General features: G+C 36.1%; 1 protein-coding gene across 1 annotated transcript in view; it reads left to right on the top strand.

Moving 5' to 3' along the window:
* The window catches only part of HSPA4 (heat shock protein family A (Hsp70) member 4), a 38,032-nt gene extending 19,398 nt beyond the window's left edge, over positions 1 to 18,634 (top strand). Inside the window, exons 7-19 of the mRNA XM_016118417.2 lie at positions 728 to 972; positions 5,016 to 5,092; positions 6,272 to 6,423; positions 6,917 to 7,023; positions 7,442 to 7,575; positions 8,596 to 8,777; positions 9,829 to 9,918; positions 11,847 to 11,999; positions 12,845 to 12,970; positions 13,481 to 13,588; positions 15,006 to 15,125; positions 16,158 to 16,319; positions 16,525 to 18,634. Of these exons, the coding sequence (XP_015973903.1) occupies positions 728 to 972; positions 5,016 to 5,092; positions 6,272 to 6,423; positions 6,917 to 7,023; positions 7,442 to 7,575; positions 8,596 to 8,777; positions 9,829 to 9,918; positions 11,847 to 11,999; positions 12,845 to 12,970; positions 13,481 to 13,588; positions 15,006 to 15,125; positions 16,158 to 16,319; positions 16,525 to 16,728 (1,860 nt within the window). The 3' untranslated portion in view covers positions 16,729 to 18,634. The remainder of the gene's footprint in view (positions 1 to 727; positions 973 to 5,015; positions 5,093 to 6,271; positions 6,424 to 6,916; positions 7,024 to 7,441; positions 7,576 to 8,595; positions 8,778 to 9,828; positions 9,919 to 11,846; positions 12,000 to 12,844; positions 12,971 to 13,480; positions 13,589 to 15,005; positions 15,126 to 16,157; positions 16,320 to 16,524) is intronic.
* Positions 18,635 to 18,968: the final 334 nt, after the last annotated feature.

Raw genomic sequence — 18,968 nt, 5'->3', positions numbered from 1 at the left:
TCTTTTAAGAAAACAAAATTGGAATCACATTAATATTCAATTGTGTTCTCTTTTTCTTCAGTTAGCATACTTAGAAAATTTCCCCATGGCATTTAACATTCTTTGAAGAGATTGTTTTTACTGATTTTATTCCTTTATAAGGATATCACTGATTTAACCTGTTTTTTCTTATTGAATCTGGTTAGATGTAGTTAGCTTTGAATCTGCCAGAAATTTGGAAAATGGATAATAACCCAAGCTAATTAGACTTCTATGTTAAATAGAAACAAATCACTGGGAGTAAAGGCTTTAGCATCTTTCCTGGTAGTAAATTGCATTGAGCTAGGTAGGCCTTTGGTATTATTTTCATAGCAGTAAGGCTAGAACTGGGTACATGACATGTTCGTATATTTGAATTTGGATTGAAATTTGCTGTTTGGAATCAGATTGGTAGAGGGGCATTAGAGTTTGAAATTTAGGAGATGGGGTTTTAAATTCTGCTTCTGCCACTTACTAGCTCTGATCTGCTGATTATCTGATCTTTCTAGGTTTGTAGCATCATCTGTAAATTGGGGATTACAGTGCCTGTTTTCACAGTGGTCATAACTGATTAAATGACACATGCATGTTGCCCTGTTTGAACCTTAATATCTTCCCCCTTTTTATTAGAGTTTATCAGTTAAATATATCTCATGATAACAATTTAAAATAATTGGTTTATTTTTGAATTAATTATCTTTTTTCTAAGGTTCTGGCCACTGCATTTGACACAACACTGGGAGGCAGAAAATTTGATGAGGTGTTAGTAAATCACTTCTGTGAAGAATTTGGAAAGAAATATAAGCTAGATATAAAGTCCAAAATCCGTGCATTATTACGACTGTCTCAAGAGTGTGAGAAACTCAAGAAATTGATGAGTGCAAACGCTTCCGACCTTCCTTTGAGCATTGAATGTTTTATGAATGACGTTGATGTATCTGGAACTATGAATAGGTAACTATATTAATATTTTTATGTCAAACTGAACTATCATTTTTCTCCACTTAGCCTTAATTAGCTAATTGTTGAAATCATCTTGGTTGGTATATGATAACTTCAGTTTTATAGGTAAAAATTAGAGACCATTCAGGACCTTGCTTTTTATGTGAACATTGGGTTGGTTATTTTAGTAATGTAGACCGATGCTTTTGCTCTAATTGACTATTTCAGAAATTCAGTAGTTCTTTACATGTACATGAATTATACATGATTACCAGTTTTCATAAAATCAGGGCAAAGTGCTTTATGCAGAATTACGTTGAATTTGATTTAGTCATTGATTCATAAATTGGTATTTTGGGATAGTTCAGGATCACTGGAGGACAACAGCTCTTTTTGTACAGTGCTACAAGAGTCTGGATAATTGATGTTTCATAGTTGGCCTCAGACTCACCCATAATGTTACCGTTGTTTGGTTGGGTTGCTTGGATGGTAAGTGAGATATTCTTTAGGATGTGAACTACATTGGTAGAATTTAGGCAGGGCTGCTGGCTTGTTTGGGGAAGTGTGGCCTGCGCTTCCCTCAAAAAATCGAGGTGGAATTTAAATTGCTTCACATCTGCTAGAATTATTGTGCAGTGATCAAATTTGTAGTAATCTTTCTCCCCTGCTTGAAAGAGATGGTTTTCATTTTTATTATGTAGCAGTTTTGTATGTGTATTGGACTAGGGGGGTTGGGGTGTAGAGGTGTATTGGTATGTTTTATAGGGAGTTTGGGGTGTAGGAGTGTATCAGTACGTGTTTCAGAAATTGTTAGTGGAATGTTATGTGATTATGAGAGCCAAATAAATACTTCTTATACTTTTGAAAAACTGAAAACAGTTAATTAGCTTGTGTGCTGCTGTTTTGAAAAAGTTGTCCTGTATCTACATCGTAAGGGCACATTGCTGTTATTTTCTCTATTTCGTAGCCTTCATTTAGTCTTTAATGCTCATTAGCAGACTTTTTTTTTTTAAACTAATGAAACCAGATGTTTATTTCTGATATTGTAGAATTTCTTCTAATTACATTTTTTAAAAAAGTTGAGGTAAAATTTTACCATTTTTAAAGTGAACAACTCTATGGCATATAATACATTCATAGTGTTGTACCATGACCACCTCTATCTAGTGACAAAATACATTCATCATCCCAAAGTAAAAGCTCAGACCCATTAAGCAGGGACTTCTCGTTTTTCCTTACCTCTGTCCCTTGGCGACCACTAGTCTACTTTTATCTCAATTGATTTACCTGTTCTGAATATTTTTTATAAATACGTGTTTGGCCCCCCCCCCTTTTTTTTTTGGTTTAGCTTTTTTTAATGCCAATTTATTTTTTCATACTATATATGCATAATTTTTTTTAACATTTTATTTTTTTATTTTCTCCTTCCCCCCTCCCTTCTGGTAACCACCATTGTCCATGTCCATGAGTCTCTTTTTCTTTGTCCTGTTCATTTGTTGCTTTTAGGCTTATATCCCATTTATGTGATGTCATGTGATTTTCAACCTTTTCTGTCTGGCTTATTTTGCTTAGTGTGATTATTTCAAGGACCATGTTGTTGCAAATGGGAGTATTTTCATCTCTTCTTATGACTCAGTAATATTCCATTGTATTTATGTACCACAGCTTATTTAGCCAATCATCTATAGTAGGACACTTGGCCTCTGTGAATAATGCTGTTATGAACATCAGTGTGCAAATATCTTTTTGAACATGAGTTTCCAAGTCTTTAGGGTAAATACCCAGTAGAAGGATTGCTGGATCACATGGTAGGTCAATTCTTCGTTTTTTGACAAACCTCCATATTGTTTCCATAGTGGCCATACCAATTTACAGTCCTACCAGCAGTGTATGAGTGTTCCTATTTCTCCACATCCCCTCCAACATTTGTTATTACTTGATCTGTTGAGTATAGCCATTCTAACAGGTGTGAGATGGTACCTCATTGTGGTTTTGATTTGTATTTCCCTAATAGCGATGTTGAGCATCTTTTCATGTATTTGTTGGCCATTTGTCTGTCCTCTAGGGAGAAGTGTCTGTTCAGGTCCTCTGCCCATTTTTTGATTGGATCATTTGGTTTTTGTTGTTACTGAGTCGTATGAGCTCTTTGTATATTTTGGATAATAGGCCCTTATCGGAGGTGTTCCTTTCAAATATATATATTTTCCCATTCGGATGGTTGTCTCTTTACCTCATTGACAATTTCTTTGCAGAGCAGAAGCTTTTTTGTTTGCTGTAGTCCCATTCATTTATTTTAGTTTTTGTTTCCTTTGCCTTTGAGATCAAATTCATAAAATCCTCTTTAAGCTCAAGATTCTTGACTTTAGTTCTTATGTTTCCATGCATTTTATTGTTTCAGGTCTTATATTCATGTCCTTAATCCATTTTGAGTTAATTTTGGTGTGTGGTGATAGACGACAGTCTAGTTTCGTTCTTTTGCAGGTGGCTTTCCAGTTTTCCCAACACCATTTATTGAAGAGGCTTTCCTTTCTCCACTGTACATTTTTGACGTTTTTGTCAAAATGTTTTTGCCCAGATAAATGTGGGTTTATTTCTGGACTCTCGATTCTGTTCCACTGGTCTGTGTGTCTGGTTTTTCTGCCGGTACCATGCTGTTTTGCTTACTGTCACTTTGTAGTATAATTTGAAGTCGGGCAGAGTGATGCCTCTAGCCTTGTTCTTTTTTCTCAGGATGGCTTTGGCACTTTGGGGTCTTTTGTGCTTCCATACAAATCTGATGATTTTTTGTTCTATTTCTTTAAAAATACCGATGGGATTTTGATGAGGATTGCATTAAATCTGTATAATGCTTTAGGTAATATAGTCATTTTAACTATGTTGATTCTTCCAATCCAAGAACATGGATATCTTTCCATTTCTTTGTATCTACTTCAATTTCTTTTAATAGGGTCTTATAGTTTGCATTATATAGGTCCTTCATTTGTTTCGTTATATTTATTCCTAGGTATTTTATTCTTTTTGTTGAAATTGCAAAGGAATTATTTTTTCCACTTTTTCTTACATTTCGTTATTAGAGTATAGGAACACTATGGATTTTCGAACATTGATTTTGTATCCAGAGACTTTACGGTATTTGCTTATTGTTTCTAGTAGTGTTCTTGTGGAATCTTTAGGGTTTTCTATACAGAGAATCATGATTTAACTTCTTTCAGTTAATATGGTTTAGGTTCATCCACATTGTAGCATGTGTTAGTACTTCATTGCTTTTTATGGCAAATAATATTCCATTTGTATGGATATACCACATTTTATTTATCCATTCCTCAGTTGATGGATGTTTGGGTGGTTTTTACCTTTTACCTATCATGAATATTGCTACTATGAAATTCATGAACAAATATTTGAGTATCTTGCTTTTACTTTTTCTGAGTAAATACAGAGGAGTGGAATTGCTGGGTTCGGTAGTAATTCTGTTTAGCTATATCCATTAGTTATTTTCCCTGTTTCCTCCCCCAGCCCTAGGCAGCCTTCAGTTTACTCTCTGCATCTTTAGATTTACCTATTTTGAACATTTCATCTAAATGTAGTCAAACATGTTCTTTTTTGATTGAATTTTACCTAGCCTGATGTTTCCAAAGTTCTTCCATGTTCCAACATGTGACAGCCTCTTTTATTGTATTCATTCATTTCTGTTGCTGAATACACTTGGTGGACTTTAGGGTTTTTTCCCCCTACTTTTTTTGACTGTTTACAAATAATGCTACTGTGAACATTCATATACAAATTTTTGTTTAGTCATGTTTTTAATTCTCTTCCGTATATACCTCAAGTAGAATTGATGGGTCATATTGTAGCTAACTCTATGTTCAGATTTTGAGGAATTGTCAAACTCTTTTCCAGAGTGGCCAAATCATTTTATAGTCCCATGAGGAATGTGTGAGAGATCCAGTTTCTCTACATCCTTGCCAATACTTGTTAATACTGGTCTTTTTAGCTATCCTTTCCATATACAAGTAATGAATGTAATTTAACTTTTGGTGTTCTTTTTTTCATAGAGGTAAATTTCTGGAGATGTGTGATGATCTCTTATCTAGAGTGGAGCCACCACTTCGTAGTGTTTTGGAACAAGCCAGTAAGTATTTATGTGATTGAATTGTCTGTGTATCTCATACTCTTTGGAAATGTTTCGGACTTTTTTTTCAGTTATACAGATTTTTATTGTACGAACTACTTCAGTGCTATATTAAGCTTTGTATGTTCCTTCTGGAGTGCCCTTTTTCCTTAGTAATCTTTTGGTAATGGTGTGTAGGGAAATCTAAACATTTTCCCAAGAAACATGGTTCAGGCTCAAAGGTGGATATAAACTTTTCGTCGTGGTAAAAATTGTGTTGCAGTGCTGCTTTAGTAGTCTTGTGGGCTTTTCTGTCAATGAAATCTTTTTGCTGAATGACAAATAGAGCAAAGGGAGGATATGATGACCACATTTGCACTTTAATTTGCTGTTTTATTATAGAATAAAAGGTAGAAGTTTGATTTAAGAATATATTACTAATTTTCCCTAAACCTTGAGAAAAGTTTACCTAGAATCCACTGTGGGGTTGGTTGCTAACTATTTCAGAGTGTTAAAAGTACTGTCAGCTTGATAGGCTCAGCTCTTAAATCACAGTGATTGTTTCAAACGCGCATGTTCTTTCCACACTGGGACAGCCTGTTTCTTTAAAATAGCCCTTCTTAACAAATTGTCCATGTTTATTACATAAAATGTGACCGGGAAACCAGGTGCTAGTAAGAGGTGTTTTATGAGTGACAACAGAGCCGTGGTGTGTACTTTCTTCCCTTCTGATACGAGGAGAGTGTGCCTGTGTCACATTGTGGTCTATGCTTAAGCCCTGGGCAGAGGGCTGGAATGGCTAGATGTGCATCTGAACACCTCCTTTCTTTCACGCCCTCTTTACTTCCTTGTGGCTGACTTTACTATTCACGTTTTAACAGTTCCTTGTATGGGATTCTTTCAGAAATTATAGGACATTGAGTGTTTCTGGCCTTCACCTCCTAAATCCCAGGATTATTGTGCCACCCTGCCCTCATTATTTTGAGCCTCTAAACATACCTACGTGTTTCTAGATGTCATGCTTGTGTGCGTGTGAACAAACGCTTTTGCACACACGCTGGTTTAGGGTGTGAAGGAGTGGTGGGGTTTGTTAAACATCTGTGAGGTATTTTGTTGTGATAAGGTATATTGCTCTTTTATTTTACTGTAAAATACTAATTTAGAGATTTTAAATTCTAAATGTCTACTCATTTAAAATAGAGTTAAAGAAAGAAGATATCTATGCGGTGGAGATAGTTGGTGGTGCAACACGAATCCCTGCAGTAAAAGAGAAGATCAGCAAATTTTTTGGTAAAGAGCTCAGTACAACACTAAATGCCGACGAAGCTGTCACTCGAGGCTGTGCATTGCAGGTGAGCTTTTTTCCACTTATAGGTCATTGTAACAAGACTGCATTGGTTTCATGTATCTGATAACCTGGGGTTAGCGCAGGGTGATCTCTGGTAAGATTCTGAAACTTCTATTTTAAAATGAATATCAGAGGTGGCATTTATATATGGAATTATACGCTATAACATTTAATAAGATGAATTAATTTACTAGAGATATAGGTAAGCCTGAAATATTACTAGACTTTGGCATGTTATCTATTGTATAGTTACGAAGTGGCATTGTACACCAAATAAAGGTTGAGGTTAATGGAAAATGACAAGGAACAGCTAGCTTATATAGGTAGTTTGACAAATGATAGAAGTTTATAAAGCTTATTCAGACACCATTAAATTATTAATGTAAATATTTAAAAACTTTTGATGTTCTTCTGAAGTCTAATTTTTATAGCTCTGCTAATATCAGTTCATAATGTTTATACTCATCAAATGGAATTTTCAAAAATTATTATTCTAGTGTGCAATCTTATCACCTGCATTCAAAGTCAGAGAATTTTCTATCACTGATGTAGTACCATATCCAATATCTCTGAGATGGAATTCTCCAGCTGAAGAAGGGTCAAGGTAATAATAGCATTTCTTGATCTTTTTAATACTTAAAGTTAATTCAGTGTTAAGTCTGTGTAAAACGTTGCTCTCTTATTCAACTTATACAAATCTGTAACATTTTGTTATAGTACATGAAGCAAAGTGATTACTTACTTTAGTCATCAGAATAAACTTGTGTCCTTATTTAGTTTCCTATACTTTATTCTGCTGAAATAATTGGTGTCTTTTTTTGTGTGTTGATTGAAATATATTCCTTTTTAAAAAACTGATGTGTGTGTGTGTGTATATTGTTTTTGGAAACTGTTATAATCTGGAAATTATGTCAGTTGAGAAGAGTAACTAAAGGTATATAATAATTATGAACCTAGACTACATGAGAAAAAGTGTTAGGAATATCCTAAATTTGTGTTTTTTGTCTTTTTTTTCTGTTCAGTGACTGTGAAGTCTTTTCAAAAAATCATGCTGCCCCTTTCTCTAAAGTACTCACATTTTATAGAAAGGAACCTTTCACTCTTGAGGCCTATTATAGATCTCCTCAGGATTTGCCTTATCCAGATCCTGCTATAGGTAAGTAAAGAGTCGAGAATTGAGGGGTGTGTGTGGGGGAATATATATACACACATACACACATACATATATACACACATACATACCTGGGAGAACTGGGATAAGCAGAACAGGTACAATATTCTGAAATTTGGATATTTTAGATTACCAAAAAAAAACCCTCTTCTATTTTTGTTACCAGATTCAGAACTGGTAGGATGGCCAGTATTTAATTGGATTTCCTATTGTTGGGGCAGTATTTCTTGGTTAATGCATGTTGTAGGTATACCGTGTACATAATGTGGTACTAGATTGTAAAAGGTGTTAAATTCAATTTTGACCCTAACATACTTATAAGATGTACACAGAAAATGATTAGGAAATTGTGATATCAGTATCATAAATTATGGAACCATATTGTCTAGAGTCTTCATAGACTCCAAGAAACTTACAGTCTGGAAACAGTACCAGTTGAGGAGAAAGAAAGCAGAGTTATATGATGCTTAACAGGATCTAAATACATGGGTAAGTATTAGGAATATCCTGAATGGCGCTTAGAAGCTGTGGAAAGCTAACCTACTGTTTTTCTCATTTAGTAAAAAAAAAAAGTTTGTGAATTAAAAAACAAGTAAAACATTGGTTTAGTAATCGAATCTAGAAATGGCAATTTCTTGATAAATGACAAAAACACTCCATAGTGGGTTTTTTTTCAGTAGATGTGACAAAATTGTTTTAGGATTTTATCTGGCAGTAACGTGTGAAGGTGATTTGGAATACGAGACTGAAGGAAGAAATGTTTGGAGTGGTAAGGAGATGTTTGAGTCCTTAATTGGGACAAGATGAGAGTTTGACTATATGTGAAAGAGGAGAAATTTGATGATTTAGTAAGATTCTAAGCGCATCCACTTTACCTATTTGAGGTGTCATGTTACTGACCTGTCATTCAGAAGTGGGCATAACTAGCTATCTGGGCGCGTATACTCATGTTTGCATTCCTCCTCTCAGGTGGTTTGTTCTCTTCTGTCTTTCATCTCTCCCTAGCTCAGTTTTCAGTTCAGAAAGTCACTCCTCAGTCTGATGGCTCCAGTTCAAAAGTGAAAGTCAAGGTTCGAGTAAATGTCCATGGCATTTTCAGTGTGTCCAGTGCGTCTCTAGTGGAAGTGCACAAGTTCGAAGAGAATGAGGAGCCGATGGAGACAGATCAGAATGCAAAGGAGGAAGAGGTAATTTGGACATTTTATACCATTTACAGTGCCCAGAGGTGACTTGTCTAGAAATTCTAGCACATAAACTGGATGAAGAGAGGAACATTGTGACAGAGCTGTTGAGTGTGGGTTTGCAGGCAACGCCCCCCCCCCCCCCCCCCCCCCCGCTGCCAGTATGGGTGAACTTAACAGAAAGTTTTTACACAGAATTTATATAGAAACGGAACATAAGTGACTCCCTCCTTTAGACCATGCACTTCTCAGTTTGAATTTTTAATTCTTCCTGATTACTAAAGAATCTTGAGTCTCAGTTGATTGTTTTCACAAGTAGACTGGATTTTACACTCATTTGTTGGAATCATGCAATGAGTCTCGTCTTTATTGTGCATCGAGATCAAGGTTTTATAAAGCTACAAATGTCTGGTTTTATAAAGCTACAAATGTCTGGGTCTCATCCCCAGATATTCAAGTTGATCTGGGTGAGGGCCCAGGGATCAGTTGTTTTAAAAGCCTTTGAGGTCATTCTCTTGTGCTGTAGGCATTGAAAACCACTGATTGAGGGTCTCCACAAACTTCTCTCTTCTTTTTCATTATTGAGTCTTTTAACAGAACTCTCAGGGTATTCACCTCTTCTAATACATGCCATGGTTGTACTTTTGAGAATGAAAAGGCTGATTTAAAAACTTTGAAAAGTTAAGATTTTTTAGAGAAATTTACTCGTGCAGAAATGTAGAGAAACTCATGCTATCTTCAGATTGCGTGTTAAATATTGCCACACTGCGTACTGTGAGTGCTTAATGATTTATAAAACAATTCCGTAGTCACTATTTATATACAGGTAGAGCAGGGCAGGTGTTATCTCCATTGTACGGATGTGGTAACAGGTCCAGAGAGGAAAGTATCTCCATTCCAGGTTAATACTTGTATCATAGCTGGTACCTAAGCTAGGTCTTCTGATGGCTGGGAATTTGGCTAGAATACAGTACCATGTGATTTTGCCACTGTGTCATGAAGGTTGCTTAGTCTTTGGTATTAACTCATTTAGAATTTGATGTGACCTGTTTTTCAGAAGATGCAAGTGGACCAAGAGGAACCACATGTTGAAGAGCAACAGCAGCAGACGCCTGCAGAAAATAAGGCAGAGTCTGAAGAAATGGAGGTATAAATTGTATTTCAGAGGATGAGTTAGAGTCTCTTCACATACATGGGTTTTGGCCATGTTTTTACTGTGTCTGGGAGAGAGTAGTTATTAGGAATTTCTCCTGTATTTGAATAGTTTTTAAGGAAAATTTTGTAGTATGTTTGAGAGTACCTGTGGTGAGATGGTCTTTAAACTTTATGCTGGTCAGTATACGAGAAGAAAGCTCTAGTTTTATTAGTCTGGTAATTGGTTCATGCCGGATTCTGAATGGCTGTTGATAGTTATCCCGCCTGTTCTTTACTGATAAACAACTAGATAATTCTTTCAAATTTTGTCAGCTCTCGAAAACTTGTCCTTTAGTTAAAAGTTATCGTTTTAAATAATAATGTATTTAAACATTTCACAAATAACGTAATATATTTACTCATTTATTTAAATGAATATATAATATACTTGTTTATTCTAATTTTTGAGTTTTCATCTTTAAATTTGTTGTCAGCATTGTAAACACTTTGTTTTCCACGCTGTTTATTACATTGTAATGTATAATCTAACCTTTGGTGTTTCTGATTGTGGCATTTAAAAAAGTTTGGCAAAGCCTTGATGAGGTGGCTTAAGTCTTTTATCAATTTTCATATCAGTTAATAAATTTTAATTTACTTTAGCTGCATAAAGAATTGTAAAAAAGAAAATAATAGAGGAAATTATGGTCACAGATGGTTTAGTCTGCTACAGGCCTTTTTCCCTCATTTTGTTGGCTGGGTTGGGGCAGTGGAAGAGTGAAGTGTGCATTCTCCTATGTATTTGAGGAAGGTGGGGGAGGAGAAGAGAGGAGAAGTGCCACCTGCCACCTCCCCAAATGCCAAGGAGCTCTGGGAAGTTTCAGGGTGGTTATTACTGAGACTTCTTCCATGAGGTGGCTTGGGAACTGGCACTTTTCACAGTATGTGCTGTTTCAAAGGGAAATGAAATACGAGTGATACATAAATTTTAGCAATTGGCTTGTTACTTGGATAGGAGGTGGGGAATGGCTTTGAAATCTTGCCTTATGTCACAGAGCAAATTGAATTCCAAATGAATTTGAAAATTAAAACAACTAAATAATCTGTAGACCAGGAAGGGCTTTCAAAGCATAAAAGCAATGAAAGTAATCACAGGAAAAGATGGAAAGATTCAATAATAAAAATGTGTAGATAAATAATGTAAAATTAGAAAAAATTAGGAAAAAATTGAAGAGTCAGTCACTTCGGGGACTAAAAGAATGATGGATGAAATATGACTAAGCAATTTCAAAAAATAAGTATGGTCTATAAGTGTGTGAAAAAAGGGTTCTTGACCCAAAGAAAATAATAGTGACATGATGGTAAACAAATTCCTGTTTGTGGCCAGGGTGCAGTATTATGGATTCTCTCATTCCTTGTGAGAATGTAAGTGGGTACAAACATTCTGGAAATCATATCGATAATATTTCTGATCCAAAAATTTTATACCTTCTCCCCACTGATTTCTTTTGCATGTCTATATGTTTAGATAAGATTGGAAGAATATTAGAGAAGAGTTAATAGTGACTATATATTGATTGTGGGATTATGGGAGGTTGTTGCGTTAGTGTAACAGTTTAGTAATGTTAAATATATTCACGTTGTGATGCAACTAGCCTCCAGAACTTTTCATCTTGCCAAACTGAAACTCTATACTCATTAAACAGCTCCCTATTTTCTCACCCTTAGTCCCCCTGGCTCCTGGAAACCACCATTACTTTCTCTATGGATTCGACTACTTTTATAATTATTTATATTTTTAATTTTGCAGATACTATAAGAATTAGTCCTAGGTTATTTAGATCATCAGAAAACAAAGTTAATAAAAAAGCAAAAACAGCTTTTGAAATATGAGCCATTTGGAAGTTTAAGATCGTTTGTCTTTAATGATTTCTGTTATTTTAGACCTCTCAAGCTGGATCCAAGGACAAAAAAATGGATCAACCACCTCAAGCCAAGAAGGCAAAAGTGAAGACCAGTACCGTGGACCTGCCAATTGAGAATCAGCTATTATGGCAGATAGACAGAGAGATGCTCAACTTGTACATTGAAAATGAGGTGGTTATTTCAAGTCTTATAGAATAATAAGCTAATAAATTAATGTGATAGTGTTTAAACTCTGTGTCTAGTGACCATTACACATTTTTAGTTGTTTTCAGCTTGAGAAAAAATAATTTTAGATTTTTGGGTATTGCAAGGGCAAGTTTCATAAATCCCTTGTAATGCCAAATTCTTTCGTGGCAATACTGCATCTACATTGTGAGAAGGTCTATTATGAAATCTTTAACATTATGGCTTTGCTAGGGGAGGTGTTCATGTTTGGGTGTATGAGTAAATTTCACTAGAGGTGGGAATGTTTGAGGTGGTGGGTCCTGGAAGCTGATGGCAGGAGAAACCACATAGCATTAATGATAGTATTGTTTTGTTGATTAGCGCCTTCTGTAGCCAGTCAGTAAGTAACTCTTGTTACGGTGAGTGATATAAAATAAGGTTGGGGATGTTGGAGTATATTGAATTACTTGTCGTCTGTGAGGTTTCTTACCATATATGCATTGGATCTTAGAATAGTTTTTGTGTTATAGGGCATTTAGCATTTACACTATATGAATAAATTTGATTCTTTTTGGTATTCCATAGGAATAATAATAAGGCAGAGAATAACACCTTTGAGCTAATAGTTTCTTAAAGTTCTTTCCTTAATTTTTTTTTTTTTCTAAGCATACCCCCAAAATTCTCACTTGATCTTCATTTACTGAGGACTTGTACTTCCAGCGCTTTCTTGGATGATTTGCGGAACTAAAAGGATTTGGGAAAGAAGCATTCCCTACTTTTATGATTGTTATTTAATACTTAAGAAGAAATTGTCTCAGTTGTCTAAATGTCTGATTTTTCACTGTTCTCAGGGTAAGATGATTATGCAGGATAAGCTGGAGAAGGAGAGGAATGATGCTAAGAATGCAGTGGAAGAATACGTATATGAAATGAGAGACAAGCTTGGTGGCGAATATGAGAAGTTTGTGAGTGAAGATGTAAGTATATCCCACAGTGTGCCTACCTATTATGTGTGTTCTGTGAGCATCCTTAAATGTGTTAGAAGGGAAGTGTGCATCTGTAAGTATATAGTAAAATGATTAAAATGTACTTTTTTGGGGGAATAGTTTCCAAATATGAGTGGAATGTTTCTTAAAGTTAGTCTTTGTGTATCACTTTTTGATACCTTCGCATGCTATTATTTATCTAGTATCTTTCTTAAAGCAGCTCACTTTCCCTTCATGGTTTACTTTAACTTATTTTTAAATGCAGTTTTTAATTCCGAAATTTTCAAACACACCCAAATGTCCCTTATAGCAGAGAGAATAATAAAATCCCCCATACCTAACAAGCAAAACAACATTTGGCCAGTTTTGTTTTCTATATTCCCTCTCTCCCCCCTCATGTTTTCAAGCAAATCCAGATACATCATGGTCTGCACCTGTGACTCCATTGACGAATCAACTGATTTTTGATTGACCTAATTACCATATTGTCTTCATCTTCAGGATCGTAACAGTTTTACCTTGAAACTAGAAGATACTGAAAATTGGTTGTATGAGGATGGAGAAGACCAGCCAAAGCAAGTTTATGTCGATAAATTGGCTGAGTTAAAAGTAAGTGACTCTTGAAAGCAGAAGTGTTCCAAATGCATGTTATAGTTTCCAAGGAGAGCATATCAGAATTGGGAGGAATTCTTATGTCAAGTAGTGAAGACAGGCTGCAAGTGATTGAAGAACTATACGCTTTATCACTTAGGTTCATTATATTACTTCTAGAGCCTCAGTAACAAAAGAATTTAGACTTAAATATTCAGTGAATTGGAAATTGAGGGCATTCTTGGTGTCAAGAGATACAAAGACTACTAGCAAGATAGTTCTCTTCTAAAGGCACGTATGTAGCTGGGTCAGGGTTGTATATACAAATAAAGCAGAACTGCTGGTTTTGTGTTTAAAGAATCTGATCGTTAAACCTTAGGGTTAAAAGCACAGAGAACTATTCAAAGTTGAGGTCTTGTGCAAGTGCACAGAAACTTTCCACGATTCTCTGAATCACTTAGTTTCTTGTCAAAGGGGACTAGGAACTAACCTGGAGTGGTGCACTGCTCAGGAACAGAGCCTACAGTTTCCTGTCATTCTGACAGAATAACAAGACCTTCCAGTGAGATCCTTCCCGCTGAGTCCATTTATTTGTTTTACATTTTATTATAGGAGATGTCAAACTACATGAAATTAGAAGAATAGCTTCAACTGTTGTCAACTTATGGCCAGTTTTCTTTGATTTCTGTTCCTTCCCACTCTTATTTGAAGCAAGTCCTGTGGTATTTAAAACAATATATTTAAAGCAATATATATTTAAAAGGAAATGCCACCTTAAGCTCTACCATTATCATACTAAAAGAAGTTCCTTAACATCACTATTAAAATCACCATATATTCAGTTTTCAAGTTCCAGTTGTTTCATCAATTATATTTTAGTTCTTTTGACTCAGGATCCAAATAAAGTCAATACATTTGTTGATAAGTCTCTTAAAACTGTGTCTGTAGTTATTGCATTGTTTCTCCCCCCTTTCTTAGTTGTTAAAAAAAACTAGATCATCTGTCCTGTAGGATTTTGTTGATTTTCATCTCTACGGTGCTTAATAATATCTAGGAAATTGATGGTTAGATCTAGAGGCGTTGTCAGATTCAGGTTAAAAAATTGTTTTGGCAACAGTACTTCATTTTCAGCATTGTGTATTACTCTCAGGAGGCACCTAGTATTTTCTTGTCTCCCTTCTGTGTATTGAGAATTAGGGTTTAGGTGATAAGTTGAAGTGGCCCCACATGGCACAGGGCTGAAGTATAGTATATTTTCATATCTAGTCTGAGTATATGTTTCAGTAGGCTGGGGAAAAAATATTTAACTTTTTATATATAGCACATGGAGACTAAAGGTACTTTAATCCATAATCAATCTTAGTAATAGTAGAAATAATACTATGATAGTTTAAGCTGCCCTGTAAAGAATATGTATATTCTCTCTTCTGTTAAGACTCTAGGTCAACCTATTAAGATAAGATTCCAGGAATCTGAAGAAAGACCAAAATTATTTGAAGAACTAGGGAAACAAATCCAACAGTATATGAAAGTAATCAGCTCTTTCAAAAACAAGGTATCTTTTTTTCCCCTCTTCCCTATTATTGTTTTGGTAAAGTTAAGTTTCGAGACATTTACATAGTTTTTCTCTTGTTCTCGTTACTGTTATTTAATAATATTGTTTTCTTTTTGTGTATTTTATTGACTTTTATCAAGAACCCTGGGATTTGCTGCTTCTGTCTAATAGGTGGAATCTAGAATTGAGCAATGCGGTTCCATTTCCTTTTCTTGCTGTGAAATGCTTCATCAGTGACTTAGTCTGCTCCATCCTGGTTTTTCTGAGAACACATAGGCCTGTAACTTGGCTTGTTACGCAGATGCGATTTTTTCTTAACAGTAAACTACCTATCAGTTGTCGAGCACTATATGATACATACTTCATAAATACATTATCTCATTAGATCCTCACAGTACCCATATGAAGTAGCTGGTAGTATCGACATTTATAGATAGCTTCTAATATCTTTAAGCCTCATTGTCCTTAAAGTAATACTCACAGTTACTGCTGTTGAGGGAGTTGGGCCTCGGCCTGAGATCTGACTCTAGAGTCAGATCGGGTTCTCAACCACTCTGCTATGGTCTGGGTTCTCAATGTATTGTCTGTGTAAGAAATAAGAAAGATAAATTGAGAGAGTATGTGTTTTAATTTTGCTTCTGAAAGGCCTCCTTTAAATTGTATTTATTATTATTTTGGTTCCTAATGAGCATGCCTAAACATCAGCTCCTATATCTAATAGCATTATTTTTTTGAGTTGTGAAATTTTCTTCATAAGATTTTGTGTAAAGCTTATTTATACTGTCAAAGCCTTTTTATTGCCATCTTTAATATGTTTTTGACCTTTAAATTTATTTCCAAATGTTTTAAAAACTGGGGTTACTTTTTCTTTCTTGAATTTTTAAGGGATTGAATGTCTATTTAGATGGTGAGGCTAAATGTGCTCTATTTTTAGAACGATTGTAACTTCCTGAAAGATCGTGAAGTACTAGATGATACTTGGGTAGGGAGAGTGTCATCCTTTGACACTGTCTGGTTGGCTGTTGGTTGCAGGAGGACCAGTATGACCATTTGGATGCTGCTGATGTGGTGAAGGTAGAAAAAAGCACAAATGAGGCCATGGAGTGGATGAACAAGAAACTGAATCTGCAGAACAAGCAGAGTCTGACCATGGATCCAGTTGTCAAGGCAAAGGAGATCGAAGCTAAAATTAAGGTATTTTACAGCTTTAAATAGTCTTTTCTTGTCAGGCTTGTTTTTTATTATTAATAGTTCTTAACGGGACATTTAGGAGGTAACTTCATTATTGCATTTTAGCTTCTGGCTTGGGCATTGGGTAGGAGAAGGTGGACTTGGGTTTCATGTGTCATGTAGAATTTGTTATTTTATAAGAAACCAGTTTTCTCTTGTACTATTTTAGGAGCTGACGAGTATCTGTAGCCCTATAATTTCAAAGCCCAAACCCAAAGTGGAACCCCCAAAAGAGGATCAAAAAAATGCAGAGCAGAATGGACCAGTGGATGGAGAAGGAGACAGCCCAGGCCCTCAGGCTGCTGAGCAGGGTACAGAAACAGCTGTGCCTTCGGATTCAGACAAGAAGCTTCCTGAAATGGACATTGATTGATTCCAACAATTGTTTATATTAAAACAGACTATTATAAAGCTTTAAGTTGTCAACTTTGTTCTAAATATCTACTAGAGCAATCAAATACTGGACATTTCTTAGTCAGTTTTTAGGGGATTTGCGGGGAGGGATAGGTACTGTATGGAGCATTTTGACTTCTAAATAGTTAGATACAGAAATTAAGTGCATTGTATCTTTTTCATAATGGTACTATTTAGAAGCCCAGTTAGTCTTACTGAGCTTACGCTTCACTACTTTTATGTTTAAATCATGCTTATACAAAGATAAGTTTGTTTTGGAAAGGCTATAGCAAAAACTATAACTAGCTATCAAGCAGACTTTTTGTTATGACATAATATGGCAGGAACTCTAATTGTGCTTCAAAAATCTGTTGTGGAGATTGACACAAAGTCTCCCCACCTGGTGTGGGGATGGGGGTGGGGTCTTCCTCTCTTCCTGAGGGCTAGAGCATGGCCTGGCATGGATTAACACAGAATAACAAAGGTGTGCCCCAGCTTCTTCACACCTCACTTTTCCACATCAACTGTCCCTCCCCCACCTTTTCCTGTCCCCTCCTGCAGTAAGGAGCTCCCATTACCAATTCCACATGCTCCCATGAGAATAGACCCCCTTCACCTAGAGGAGTTGTTAACTGAGGATTTTAGGCCTGGAGGCTCATCCTGAAAGAGTATGTTCCTGAAAGTGTGTTTCACTAATATTCCAAGCATAAAAGTCTAATTAACTTTCTCTTTGGGGTAGATGTGTTGTCGGATATAGGCATAATACGTTTAACTGAGAAATTAATCGATTATTATTACAGTGTAAAGATTTGTATCCTGGCCTGCTTATTGAGGTGAGAGATGTTCTGTGTAAATTTTAGGTATAGCTAGACGTCCTAGGACAAGAGTTAAAAGTTTTTCTTAGCTCATTCACAGTCACTTGTGTGTTAAGTGTTAATATCTGTCATGAATCTGCCAATTTGTATGTGTTAAATAGCTGACAGATGATACAAAAAAACTAAGACACTGGGTTGTCCTGGATGAGTCTGAAATGAGTGTCAAAGAAGGGCGGTGTCCAAAGCATTGCCTGTAACTGTTGATAGGAGTGGCATTCTGGAAACGCCAAGAAACACCTGTGTTAGAGGCCAGAGCTGGCACCTGCCTTAGAAACTGTTACAAGCTCTGTTGGTTACATTTTAGATCTCTGTAATAATTGTTATTCTGTATAACAGAGTGCTTCTCTGTTAATTTTGGCCTATGTCATTAGAAATATTATACCTTGCGTATATAAAGTACGTTTCTGTCCCAGCTCTGCACTAAAAAATTTGAGTGCTATAGAGAAACATTGCTTAGAAGGAAGGCAGAAGTATATTTATGTTGGTGCGTAAGCATGCACGGACGCCTAACGGCACCAGGAATTGGCCCTGTTCCTAGAGCATTCTCTATCCATTCTCTACCTGTCGTGCTTCAAGAGTTCCGACTGGCCTGCTGTGAGGCCAATAGCTACTTTGGAGTGCTTGCTGCAGGAGTAAGCCAATTCTTATGCAACTGACTCAGTCCTCAATGGCCATTTCTTCTCAAATAATTTTTGTGTGTGTGGGGGGGTGGGGGTGGGTATGGGAGTTGGGATGGGTGTGAATTTGAAGTTTAAAGTTTAAACTAGAAATAAGATGATGTGGTCTGCTTGCTCTCTGTTTAAGCAGGCTCTAAGACCAATTGGATTACATGGAGGCCAGGCCAGACAGTGTGAATTGATGATTTATGTGCAGACAAGCATTTATCCAGGTTGCATTATCCAAATTGGTTTGTTAAAGCTCCAGGTTACGTTCTTACACTAAGAAAAACGTTCAGTAAACATGAGACAAGTTTAGGAAAAATTAATAAAAGAAACCTGTCTTACACTCAAAGGAATGGTTTCCTTAATTTCATAATGAAGAGTGAGTGAGTGTGTATGTGTGTGTGTTTGCATGTTTTCAATAAAAACTGTTCTCCAGAGGTAAGAACCCTCTTAGCTAAACTCCTGTTAACTTGTCAAGAGACCTCCATTCTGAATAATCAAGGCACAGCACATCGGGTGCCAAGAAGCTGCTCCTTTTCTGTACTCATTCTCCTGCGTTGTCCTGGCGCAGTTCTTCAATGTAGGAACCTTGTCCCTGTACTGGCCCTGCTTTCAGGGTTTTAACAATAGCAGAGCGTGGGCTATGGCCCCATAAATGCCAGTGTCAGGACTGATAGATACGT

This window comes from Rousettus aegyptiacus, unplaced genomic scaffold (assembly GCF_014176215.1).
Source record: "Rousettus aegyptiacus isolate mRouAeg1 unplaced genomic scaffold, mRouAeg1.p scaffold_m13_p_7, whole genome shotgun sequence".
NCBI lineage: Eukaryota > Metazoa > Chordata > Mammalia > Chiroptera > Pteropodidae > Rousettus > Rousettus aegyptiacus.
This window is presented reverse-complemented; position numbering and strand designations above follow the sequence as displayed.